This window comes from Varanus komodoensis, unplaced genomic scaffold (assembly GCF_004798865.1).
Source record: "Varanus komodoensis strain SLA01 unplaced genomic scaffold, ASM479886v1 scaffold1, whole genome shotgun sequence".
Lineage (NCBI taxonomy): Eukaryota > Metazoa > Chordata > Lepidosauria > Squamata > Varanidae > Varanus > Varanus komodoensis.
Genome location: NW_025335268.1, coordinates 137,970,315 through 137,983,858, shown reverse-complemented (window position 1 = coordinate 137,983,858; position 13,544 = coordinate 137,970,315). Strand labels below are relative to the sequence as shown.

The 13,544-nt window shown below is 42.2% G+C and overlaps 1 protein-coding gene across 1 annotated transcript in view; it reads right to left on the bottom strand.

Moving 5' to 3' along the window:
• PKP1 (plakophilin 1) overlaps positions 1–4,569 on the bottom strand; it is a 44,771-nt gene extending 40,202 nt beyond the window's left edge. The window contains exon 1 of the mRNA XM_044429633.1: positions 4,353–4,569. Within this exon, the coding sequence (XP_044285568.1) occupies positions 4,353–4,569 (217 nt within the window). The remainder of the gene's footprint in view (positions 1–4,352) is intronic.
• Between the last annotated feature and the right edge of the window lie 8,975 nt (positions 4,570–13,544).

The following is a 13,544-nucleotide window of genomic DNA, read 5'->3' as shown; positions in this document are numbered from 1 at the left end:
GAATTTTTCATGGACTGAACACATCCTTATCTTCTTCACCCTCCCCATGTTTTCCCACTGCCACATCTATCTTTTTCCGTGCCAGAACAAATCCATTTAGGATGGAAAGTAGAATTAGTGTCACGATGACTTTCAACTGGAAACTCTGCATTGCCATCCCTCTGGAAATATACTAAGTGATGGATGCAGGAGGGCGTCTGTTTAGTGGGGTCTATTGCCCAAGGACTATGCAAACATTCTTAAATGTTTATGGAAGCGTATGAGAGCTTTCCGAAAACATAACCATAATGAAAGGATTTTATTGGCCCATTAACATTTATAGCCTGCGTTATTTCCTTTTATAAAACAATGTCAGTCATCTATGCCTATTGCTATAATTTTCCCCATGATGATAGATACTCAGATTAGGACTATTTGCTTCTGCCTCTTTACCTACTGGAAATATATTAGCGACTTTTTCATTTAGGCAGGCTGCTATTTCTCTTTAATTACTTATCTGGGCTTCATCAGAACTCTCAAGAGATTACCATCTGGTTTCAGCAACTTATTGCTGCTCAAATGTCAGTTTTCCCAAGAACCCCTTTACTTATGCAATACTTCTATGATGTTTACATGCATGTTATTTTGCTGCATATCTCACATTTATAGCATACAATTAATTTGAAAAGACCTTGCCTGCTTAGCATCTTGATGTTTTAAAGATGACACATACTTCTCTGTTACCTGAGCTATTTCTATGCTAAAGATCAAGACTTTTTAAAATGTTTCTTTGGAGCAAGACATGCAGAAGTGGGTCCGGCATCAATAGTCAGCATTGGTGGGCAGCTATCAATGCCCACGTCAATTCTGGGGGGCACTTCAGAGTCCTAGAGTACTCTGGTTCCGTTCTTGTTCCTCCTTAATGTTGTCATCTTTGAGAACCAGGCATGTAAGCGAAGACAAGAATACGGAGTGGAAATGTCCTTCTCCACTGGCTCTTTCCCTCTGGGCAGCTGGGCAGATGGGGGCCAGACGGAGAAGACAAGTGACTGAGCAGTGGTGAGGAAAAAAGGACTCACTCAGATTTGGAATGGGTACTGTTTGTAAGGAAAACATTGTGGGGTGGGGGGCTAGCGAAGCACAATCCTACGCCATGGAAAATTTCAGTTAAAGGATTTTCCCAAGATATCAGTATCACAACAACTGGATTTCTTAAAAATTAAAGTAGGTTTATCAGCTAGGTCTGTAGGCTAGGTCCATCCTTTTATTAATTTAAACCATGAAGAATACAAGTTTGCTTGGGCTAACAAGACTGTCAGGATCTACCAAAACTAGGTGTGTCTTCCCAATATAATATCAGATATAGCATTTTGGAATGTCAGAATGTTGACAGTTACCTTTCAGATACATCTTTGGCTATTGGGTGGTAAAAAACCAAAATAAATACATAAATAAATAAAGCTGCTTTGCAAAGCTACATTTGGAAGTGGAAGAGTGATGAGGGAAGTGTTGCTTACCCATCCCTTGTCTGTAATTCCCTCTGTGCCTAGTGTCCTCCCCAAACTCCACTAGGAAAAAAATACAGGAATTCTGTATATTGGCTCCTATGGGGACCATCGAGAGCCAGTGTGGTGTAGTGGTTAAGAGCGTGGGTCTGGGACTCTTCGTTCTAGTCCCTGCTTGGCCATGGAGCCAGCTGGGTGTCTCTGGGCCAGGCACAGACACTCACCCCAACCTACCTCACAGGGTTGTTGTTGTTGTGGGGATAAGACTGGGGGCAGGAGGAGGAGAATGAGGTAATTCGTTTTGAGTTCAGTATAAAAGTAGGATATAAATCTAACAAAAAATAGATAAATCAGCAGAGGGAAGTAGTTTTTAGGATAATCTTTCCCCTATAACTTTTCCTCACTGGATGGAAAAGCATCTTGGGAAGTAATTCTACAAAAGAAGAGGAATGGATTGATCAGGGCATGTGAAGTAGCTCTTCCATTCCCTGCTGTAGCCTTCTAAGACCCTTTTTATTTTTTAAAAACACAGGGAAAAGGAGACATGAAACTATGTCCCTTTGATAAGCAACACATCACAAGATATGCTTTTTCGAGATCTGCCTGCCACCCAAAGCCAGTGCTGAGGGATTCCGATCTTTGATGCCGTCTGCAGCTGCTTCATTATGAAGATGCAGCAGGCTTGTACAAGCCCTTCAGAGCCAATCAAGTACCTCAAACTTCTGAAGGACACTTAGTATAACTTTTCCAGCACAGGGATTAATATATTTGTTGGGGAAACAGTGCAATGTAAATGATCGTGTCTGTAACTAAATGTGCAGGCACTGTCTCCTTGGTGCATATATCAAGAATAAATATATCTGTCTCATTGTCCCAACAGGGGACATGTGCAAAAATACTCCTGAGAAACAAAAGAAACAGATATTTATTTCCCTTGTTAATATCAATTTTTGTTTTGCTAAATGTTAATTATCTCCTTCTAGTCTCTTCAGAGTTTTCTTTAGAGGAAAAATGTCTCTTAAAGGAGCCCTAACAATAATTAAAATCAATAAATCTTGTCACTGTTTAAAAAGAAAGCAAGAGACTCAATCGGCTTCATTTCAACAGTGAAATCCAGATTACAAGTGACTGGTGCATATGCTCCAATTAGCCCCTGGATAAAAGTAGTCACTTCCCTGAAAATTGGCTAAGTTGCTTTCTAAGAACACTTAACCAGTCACAAAACCCACCTCAGATCTTGCTCAAAGAGAAACAGGAAGATTTGGTTCAGAAGAACTGAATGGCAGAGAACACACTTTTAGCAGAGCAACCAGCTTATTTCATCCTGGAAGGATTGCTTGGAGGTCCAAGTATGGAACATGGACAAACTTACTGTGATCAGTTCTGCATAGCTTTATTGAGTGACCATGAGCAAATGTTTTTGCCTTTCTAAAATCTCTCATTTGCAAAACAGCTTCCTCCATAAATATTAACCTTTCTTTCAAGAAACCTGTGTCATTTTGATCAGGTAAGTCCCGGATTTTAAGGAACAGATAGCAAAGAATGTGACTAATGTTCCCATAAAGAGTTAAAGAAATGCTTTCTTTTTCCTTTCCAAAAAGAATTTAAACGTACAAGACTACAAGTCTGGCATACAGAAGACTGTCAGGTCTGAGATACAGGCTATTCCATGTCCAGGGAAGTGTTACAAATCTTCTGCATTCTTCAGGCAGCGGCAGCAAGTCTTCCGGGCTGTCCATAAGGACCACCAAGGGTGTTATGTGCAGCTGTCTAGTCTGCCGTTTCATGTTTTCATTCCTAACTGATGTTGTTGCTTTTCACTACCTGTTGTGAGTTGCTTTGAGTACAAATTCATCAAGACTTGACTCATAAATAGCTAAGCTGCATTTAAAAAATTAGTTTTAGCCAGGCTGGTTCACTGGGGGCTCAGAGGCCAGGCATTCAGGTTTGTTGAATAATCTTAGGGCACTGTAGAAAGACAGCCACAGCCACAGCCAAAGCACAAAGCTGCAAACTTTGAAGAATTTGTAGCAGTGGGATAATACACTTCACCCCAGCACCCCTCCATCCCTAAGATCATTTGCAGATTAAATCATAGAAAAGTTGACACAAGAGCTGTAAAATAAAAACCTGGAAAGTTACTGAGTATGTCATTTAGTGGCAGGCATAAGTAATAGCAAGATTCTCATCTTGACAGCCAATGCACATCCAAAAATTCCAACTGTACAGCCTTCCAAGACTTAGAAAAGCTGCTTGGGAATCCAGACAGACAATCTCACACTCTTGGATTTCAGTTCTATAAATTGCATTATTCCAAAGAGAGGTGCTTGACTTTTAAATGGGAATACTCTGTGCTGCTGTTGAAATCAGGGAGATTTAAAGGTGGTTATCTCTGTCTGGGGAGTCCTATTATTTCCCAGTTAGTTTCATCAGAACAAAATCACATTAAAATCACAGAACCTTGAGGCTGAAATGCCACAGGCCATATCTGCACCGATCCTCAAACCAAAAGCATCTAAACTTTGCCCCACCAGCACCAGCACCATTCTAAATCAACCCTCATAATCAAATCAAATTCCTTTAACTTTCTCCACATCATCACTACTAAATTACAGAACTGTAGTCTCCAAATGCCTGATCAGGCACTTAGCAAGCCTCATTGCAAGGCTCACTAATTGCAAGTCTCCACCATCACAACAGAATCCTGCAGACAGAACCAAACAGATGGCTAAGGCGGGCGAAGGTCCAAGAAAACCACCCATTTTTAAGCGCACAGAGACACCTGATGGGGCAACCAGCCCCTGTAATGGCAAATTTATCGCACACAAGGAGCACCCTTCGTTATTCAGTGCTGTGGTCGGAATTTACCTCGGTTGGAGAGCCCTGCCACATTTGACCCCGAGGAAAGGGAGGACTTTTGCTTCTGTCGTTTCACCGTCATCATCACCTGCTCCTGGACCCTTTGCTTTCCTGTGCCCCTCATTTTCAGCTTGTGATCTGAGGGCAATGCTAGAGTTGAATTGGCCTGATCCTGGAAGCACTCGTATGCCAGTGCTGTTTTCAGTGGAGAGGGAGAGTGAAGCATGATTGCAGAGATGGGGTAGTGGTGAGGTTGGATGTTGCCTGTTGTCCTCTGGAACTTCAAAAGCAAAAACAGCAGTAGCAAAATTTCTTGATCTAATGAAGAGCGTCAGGGAGCCCTCCTTGCCATACGTCCCTCTGCTGACAGCTGCTCTTTCCCCACACTCTGCTCTCCGGTGTGTGAGTGATCAGGCACGCCCTTGGCTAGACTGGATATACAGCCTTCCGTCTAATGTCTGTGCACACACCCACTGCTGTACTTGGGCTGCAGATCCCAAAGCAGCATAAGGCACTCGCCCAGGTGCTGTAGGGCTGCTGGCTGTCTCAGAGCTTCTCTGGAAGTAAGAAGGCAGCCATTGCAGGTGAATGGGGCAGGTAGCAGCTAGAGAGAACAAGGCAACAAAAGTAACAGCTGGAGCAGGGCCGGCTGGAGGCGTTTGGCTGCTGAGGCAAAGCAACAGATCCCCACACACACTTCCACCATTATAGATCCATAGAGAGGACCAACAAAGCCCAGACCACTATGGTGCCTGTCTCATCTTTCCATAACCCTCAGATTCCAAAGAAGTCAGGTGGGACCAGAGATAATATATGCTAGAAGATACAGTAAATGTAGTAGTTTTGTGCATGCTTTGGCCTTCTTCCCCCTTGGTGCACTGACCCACAAATTACTCACATGTGGAAGGGGCTCAGGAAGCATGTGGGGGCAGCTGCCTGGCATCTACTGCCTACGGCAGCTGTCGCACTTTCTGATTTGGAAGGACCAGTCCTGAGCTAGAGAAGGACTTGTGTCCCCTGTAATCATTTTCTTTTTGGCTTTACATGGTTGATTAATAAAACACCACCAACAACAGTCTGAATGGGGATTTGGCCCTCTTGCCAGCTTTCTCTTATTGCAATTTGTTAATATGCTTCCCCCCTCAGTGCACCATTTTTCTCTTTCCTTTCCTTTGCATGATGTCAGTAGTTAGGAATCAGCCATTTATTTGCCAATGCACAAAATAATTTCAGACCTATTGTTTTCAGGGATAAACAAGGTCACTTTTCAGGGGTTTGTGGCTTCCCTGAATCTCCCATCCTATCCAATTACTCTGAATAGAGAAATCTCTCCCCGATAGATTTAGGGTCCAAATTATTGCTTAGGTCACAATGCTATGCTGGAGCATATTGGCTGAAGCATGTTGGGTGTTGTAGGATTTTTTTTTTTGTTGTTGTAAACATGCAGAGGATTGTCCCTTAAGAGGCCAGCAAAACTAGGAAGAATTAGACTGTATCCTACAAGGAAAGAGCAATTCATGAGCAAAAGGTCACAGTAATCTGCCCTTTTAGCTGAAGCAACATTCAAGGCTCATGAATGGCTGGAAAAGCAAGAGGTGATTCTAACAACTTTTCTCAAAGTTTGTGGGATCATATTCCCAGTGCAGACAAAAATTAGTACAGGGCTTCAGTTGCTGCCATGCAGCATGCCGAGTAAGAAAACAGATGAAATGGCTTTTTAGTTGCTCGACAGCAGAGGAGTATGGAATGTCATGATGCAACTGGAGGGGAAAAGCAGCCACAATCCTGAGGTTAAGGAGCAACAACTCTTCAGTGGGCAACTTGTGGCCATCTGGATGTTTTAGACTACAACTTCCATGAGCCCTAGCCAGCATAACCGATGGTAAGGTTGTGTACAGTCAAGGCTATGGTTTTCCCAGTTGCAATGTAAGGCTGTGAAAGCTGGACCATAAGGAAGGCTGAGCACTGAAGCATTGATGCCTTTGAATTGTGGTGCTGGCAGAGACTCCTGCAAGTCCCTTGGACCACAAGGTGATCAAACCAGTCAGTCCTAGAGGAGATCAACCCTGACTGCTCTTTAGAAGGCCAGATACTGAAGATGAAACTCAAATACTTTGGCCACCTAATGAGAAGGAAGGACTCCCTGGAGAAGAGTCTAATGCTGGGAACAACTGAGGGCAAAAGAAGAAGGGGATGGCAGAAGATGAGGTAGCTAGATGAAGTCACTGGAGCAGTCGGCGTGAGCTTAGGTGGACTCCGGGGGATGGTGGAGGACAGCAAGGCCTGGAGGAATGTTGTCCATGGGGTCGTGATGGGTCGGACGTGACTTCACGACTAACAACAACAAGGCCAAACTATCTAGAAGGACTAAGTTGCTTACCACTGAAGTAAGGGCTGTAGCTTCCTTTTTGTAAGTGATATAAGGGCTGTAGCTTCCTTTTTCTTCACTGGCCGGGTAGTTATCTAGTAGTGCACTGAGATTCTCTGCATGAGGCTTTTAACCTCCCACTTTACTGAGGCTTCTGCTTCTAGATTCTTCATGGAATTGAGACTGGCTCTTGACCACATAGTTTTTCCAGAGTTTTTCTTTCACTGCTTTTCTCCATATTACCTTACACACAGCTAGGTGATATATCAGTATAACAGAATTGTACACATGCAGAAGGATCTCATTCTGGTTCATTTGACCATTTCCATACAATAGCACACCTAATGCTATGTAAATGGCAAAAAATGGGAGAAGTTATGGAGGAAGAGGGTTGTGTTGTGTAGAGCATGTGTAAACTACTATATGTGTAGAATCACAAACACACCAGAAATGCTTTGTGGAAAGAAGCCACTGTGTGCTCCTAATCTGAGAACATTCCAGTTCCACAGCCTTCTCTAGAGCAGACCCAGAAATGCCAGTATGTTTGACTCTGTGTGTTGTCAACCTTAGCTATGTGTCTGTTGGCATTACAGATCTTTGTAAAGGCTTTCTAAAAACACACAGCCACAAAAAACCCTGCCTCCAATGGCAAAGTTATTGTTTTTCTGTCTTTTATCTCTTTCCTTTTGATGAATAAAAATAAGCTCTCTACTGCCTAGGAATGGACTTTATTTTTTCAGTAAATATAATCTCCAGAATTGAAGAGATCAAGCTGGGGGAAAAGTTCATAAAACAACATCATCGCTCATGAATGGGTGAGCAAGCTGACAATGAGTATGAGAGCATCAAAGTGCATTGTGTCCCAGTCTGATAATATGCAAAAAGTTTTAAAAATCCTTTTATTCTTGCCTTACCAGTCTTTCCTCTCTTCTATGTTTTCTTGGTTTAGGTACTTATATCCTGAAACTTCATCCCAAAGAATTCTCAGAGCAGCATGTAAAGAGGTGAAAACAATAAGTAAATGGGTTTCCAATGAAGCTAAATGTTGAATTGTTTATTTCAGTAAATTCAGATCCATATAGGCACTCAAAATGAAAAGTTTCTGCAAAATCTACTAGTTCTTATAATTGCAGTATTTACACAGAGGTAGACCTACAAGATAGCATACTTAAATCAACAGGGGAGAATGCATAATTAAAAGTGCCCAGTTGATGCATATATTTATGGAAATGTGCATTAAAATACACTGATTTTTGTTCAAAAGGAGAAAGAACAATGCTTGCCATCTTCAATGGACATGAGTTCAAATGAGCTTCAAGATAGAATCTGGAGAACCTTGATGAGCCTTGAAGTTTTTCTGATTTGTATATGGCCATCTCTAATAGAAATACAATGCATATGATGTGATCATCAAGTACAAGAACATTTCACAGGAAATGAAAGCCAGTATCATCTACTAGATGTATGTGTGTGTTTCCTATTCTACATCTGATCACTATGTATGAATGTGAAAGCATGACAGTGGAGAAAGCCAACAAGCAGAAAATGGATGCATTGCAAACATGGTATTGGAGGAGAGCTCTGCAAATACCTTGGACTGACAGAAAGGAAAACAAGAGGATCAAATCAAACCAGAGCTCTTCCTGGAAGCAAAAGTGAGGAAGATGAGGCTTCAGGTACATCATGAGAAGGCAGGGCTTACTGAAGAAAGTCAAAGGCAGAAGATGAGGAAAACCCACTATGAGATGGCTCCCTTTTAAAACAAAAAACACAGCCTTGAGTTTACAAGAGCTTGAGTTTACAAGAGCTTACACAGCAGAGCTGTGAAGGACCAGACACTTTTCAGACCAGATTCATTCATAGGGTCACCATAAGCGATAAAACTTTCCAATATATACAGCTCTATCAGTTCCAGATGTTGCTGTAATCTATTTTCACATGTAACCACTGTCACTTTGCTCTAATCTTTAGTCTGCTCTAGTAAAAGTGTAACATCTTAAAATAATGCAGGTGAAGGACACCTTGTCTAGCCTAATTCATGGCTGGACGGTGGAATGGTTTCCTACATAGATCATCCAACAGAATCTGGATCATTCTCTGTTGTGTCTGGAAGTATTTTGCTGAACAATTTACAACAGAGTTAGCAGAGCAAATAACTCGAGATGATTCAGGGGAGCAATCCAGGCAAGTAATTCAGGCAGTTCACAACTACTCAGTGAGCTTCAGCTATGGTGCAAAAATGTAATAAACAGATAATTTAAGACAGGTGCTAGGCTAGAAGCATCAAAATCTTTGGGTCACTAGCCAAAAGGAGCTGGGAATAGCACTACTGACAAAAAGGGTTAGAAGGTTAAGAACATTTTTTATCTAAACTAAGGTATGTGAAGGGGTGCCACTTGGAGGTGGGTAGAGAGCTGTTTTCCCCTATGGAGGAGGGCAGGACATGCTGCAATGGAACAAAGCTCAGGGAACCAAGGATCAATTTGGATGCCAGGAAGTACCTCCTGACAGTTAGGACCCCAAGGGTATGCAATGGGCTTCCACGGGAAGTGGTTGAAGCCCCATTGGTAAGGGTGTTCAAGGATAGGCTGGGCATGTGCATGGTAGACTGGATGGCCCAGGAGGCCCCTTCTGACTTGCTCTGTTTCCATGTTTTTCCATGTTTTCTTTTCTAATATTAAAAGCAAAAGGAAAGCTCATCTTACAGAAATTTGCTTGGAAACATACTTTATAAACTATATGCCACAAAAATTCTCCAGCAAGGCAGCAAAGAAAACTGAGGGCAACAGACACCACAAGAATAGGGCTGCCAGGTCCTGATTTAAATAGGATTTTCTCTTACTTCAATAGCTGCATGGCAGCATGAGACACTGGATTCAGATTTTGCTGTCACCAGGCTTCATTCTAGGGTTAAATGTTTCACCCTTACTGAACTTACTGAATGCAAGAAGGAGTGTCTGTGTGTACACATCTGGCCCTAAAAAGTAAGTTAGTTGATGAACTAAAAAGGAAAATGCTATTGCTTCATTAGTATACATACCTAAAAATAGGAAAGAGTAAATCCATGTATACAAGAGCAAGGCTTGAACAAAGTTCAAGGTACCAGGGACCTACAAACTGTTATTTATATGTATTAACTTTTGCTAAATCGTATTCTACTTTTACATCAGAGATGCCCATGGTGACTAACAGACCAAAATAAGGTGTAGCATCACACAATTAAAATACAATTTTGATAAAACAAGGGAGGCAGAATATCAGAGATAAAACCAAATGTTCCAGATAGATTTAAAGACTTCTGCAAGGATGTATTCAAGAGGCACTGAAAAGTAATCCAAGAGGACAGAAACGATCTCCTGAGGCAGGGAGTTCTACATGCTGCCGTAAATAAATATCTTTCCAGCATTTCTACCAACTCCATATTTTCTGTATGGATGGGATACATGAAGGACCCTTTTTTCCCTCCAATCTGTATGGATTCCCCCCCCCCCACCACCCTTGAATTTGTGAAAGATGAGCTCTTGATTCAGTCACGTGTGGGGCTTAAACTCAGGGTTGAATTTTTGCTTCTTTGGCTGCTAGCAATAGCCATTGAAAATATTTGTTTCCAGCTCTTTTGAAAGCAATATTATATTATACAAAGTTTTTAAGTGCCTTAAACATGAAAAATTATGGCAGCAAGAGGGGAAGTGAGCCGCTGAAAGAATTCAAAGAAGCCACAGCTCAAGTGCTCAGACTCACATATGCTACATGTTGTGCACTCGGTCCAACGTGATAATGCTGTGAGTCATGATGCACGCCCTAAAAACTAGAGACACACCCTGAACACAAGGCATGTTCAAAGCATTTTTCTGTGTTTCTGGCAGCCCTGCCAAGGCATTGATTGCAATTACAGGTCTTGCTGGCCCCATTTTTCTGCCAAAGGACTTGAGATCTTGAGTTGCAACTTGTCAAAACCTCTCTAATTGGGGAATCTACAGATACTTGCTTATGTATAATATATGTTAGGGCAAATAGAAGAATATTTTAGTAAAGGATCCATTGGAGCATTTCTAGCCCAAGTTAATACAACTCTATCTTTCTGGACATGGGTTGACTTGTTTGGGGGATGGAGGTAAGACTGGACAAAGGTGTGTTCCACCTGTAAAGGAATATCCCAAAGGTACTTCCAGGCATTAAAAGTTAAAATGGAGGATGCAATCAAGAAGTGTGAATCCAGTGGGTAATTAAGTAGCAAGTAGGTAGAAGATACCCTCCAGGCCCTGGGGGTAGTACCTCTATTATTTTCTTTGAAAAGTTTCCAAGGTCGGGTGACTGAAAGCCATGACTGTTTGTGAGCTACCCTACCCTGGAGCCTTTTCCAGGGAAAACAGAGGGAAGCAGCAGGAAGGAGGAAGCAATGGTAGGAGGGATGGGTCAGAAAAAAAAATCAGTGGATATTTTCTTCCAAAGAAATATAATTCCTAGAACAACAAAAGAAAATATTTGAGCATGTATTTAGAATCTAAATACCATCTGAAGGCCTTTGCAAACAAATAAAAAGAGGAGATTTTGTCTGTAGGGTTATAATTATGTTAACCCTGATCCAAGAGCAACAGTAAGAAATCCCATTTGTCATCTAATGAATGTGCTGTAAGACACACGAAATGCTGTTATTTTCAGCAGATGCTACAATCCTACAGGCACTATGTGTAAACCCAATAAAAATAGATAAATTTTGGGGTAAACATGCTTAAGATTGCATTGTAGTTTTTGGGAAAAACACCAGAGAAATGCAAGAGCTGGCCTTGCATAAGAGCAAGGACACATTCGTCAGGGAGTTTTAAATATACATATACACCTGAAATTGCAGTGTGTTAATGATATGGAATTTACGTTTCCCAAGGGCTACTTGCACCAGGTGCAAGTAGACCCCACACAAGGTAGAGATCATCTGATTAAAAGAAAAATAAAATGAGAAAATGTAAAGGGTGGGACCCAAAACAAACTTAGCTTTGATTCAGTAACAGGGATAGCTGGCTGATTACATCCCTTGGTAGAAACTCAGAGGTATGGAAAGGACCAGTTGTTCATGCATCAGCCACCTCAACCTCTGCCCCATGCCAGCTAACCCCATGTATGCATGGCACGGTGCTGTATAGTCTGCCAGGCACCAGAAAAGGGAGAGGTTTTCTTTCATCCTGACTATTTACTGCTGCCAAAACAGCAGCAGTCAGATTAAGTGAACAGGAGAGACGGTTCAAAGGATACTTCTGTAAGAAGAGGGCTTGGATAGTTGTGACACTTGGTAGGAGTTCAATTTTTATGCAGCACTTGCATAGCTGTGGATATGTAGGTGGGGGCAAGTAACCTGTCCCTGTACATCAGAAATCTGGAAATGAAATGTTAAGTAAATCCTGTGTTTGAGTAGTGAACTCATTCTCCAACTGTGGATCTTGTGGAGCCAAAGCCACCAGCCACTCATGCAGGAGGGAGTTGTTATCAACAGACATGTAGGAATCCCATCCTTACAGAAGTATAATGAAGGAGACCTCCTCCTGCAAAAGGATGGGGAATCCAAAACACCCAGTGATGGCTGGTTGGCTCAGTTGGCCAGAATAATGGCTTATTTTTTGAGAGAGAGAAACTGAAAATCTAGGGAGGAGAGATCAAAATGAATATTTTGAAAGATGGTTGTCTGGCTGGGAGGAATCCTGAATAGGTCCACCTGAGACTTAACATCTTAGAAAATTCCACTGTATTTATGAGAAAGTTCAGGGATAATTAACAGGATAGAAGCAGGAACAGAAGGATAAAAATGACTTAGAGTGCAATCCTATGCATGTTTAGACAGAAAAGAAGTCCTACTGCTCATAGCATGCCACAGCCAGTTATGCAGGGAGTTATAGGACTTTTTCTGTCCAAGCATGCATAGGATTGTGCCCTAAATCCAAGTTGTCTGTACTAAACTGCAAGAGCAGACAGGTGAGCTTGAAAGTAAGGCCAGAAAAAAGAGTCAGATTATGCTCACATGGATTCCCTGAGGGAGTACAGAGGAAGCAACTCATTGACTTCATGGAGTTCTGAATACATTCAGTTAGGAACATGTATTTCAAGATCAAGGCAAGAAAAGAAACTAGCTTTACAGGCATTTTCACAAGATATGCATTGGTTTGGCAGTGGTCCACAAATGTTATGCCCCATTTGCCTCAGCAACTCCTCTGCAGGATGATGGCTCTTGGGAAGGAGAGAAGCAGGCGGGCGGGAAGGCTGGCTGGCTGGCAGGCAGGCAGGCAGGCAGGCAGACAAGCAAGCAAGAAAGCAGGCAGGCAGGCAGGCAGGCAAACAAACATTGCTTCTTACTGAACTCTGCCAAAGAGAACAAGCAAAATGAAATGTATTAGATGAGATTGTGGGGAGCCACAGCACCACTAATTTTATGACAGGGAGAGACCCGTTGCCATTGTAAATTGTAAAATGTAGTGGTACTGACTCACTCCCCAAGGCATGATTTGGCCAAATGCTTATTCAGTAGAACACTATGGGCAAAACTGACACGTATTATCCTTCTCTGCATGATGTATATGGGTACAGGTGGCTAGATTTGTGCCTGAAGGCACAAATGTCTCGATCCTGAGGATCCTGAGGATCATACACGGTCGTATTTGCTCTTGCCAGCTTTTCATGATGCACTATGGTCTATGAAGCTGGTTGGTGCAAAAGAGTGCAAGCACACCTTAAAGGCTTATAGATGTGGGGCAGGTGGGCAGAGCTGAGTTTGTTAGTTGGAAGATTTTACACACACAATGACAGAGGGCAATGTGACTCCAAAGTGAAGCCAAAGCCTCAGGAAT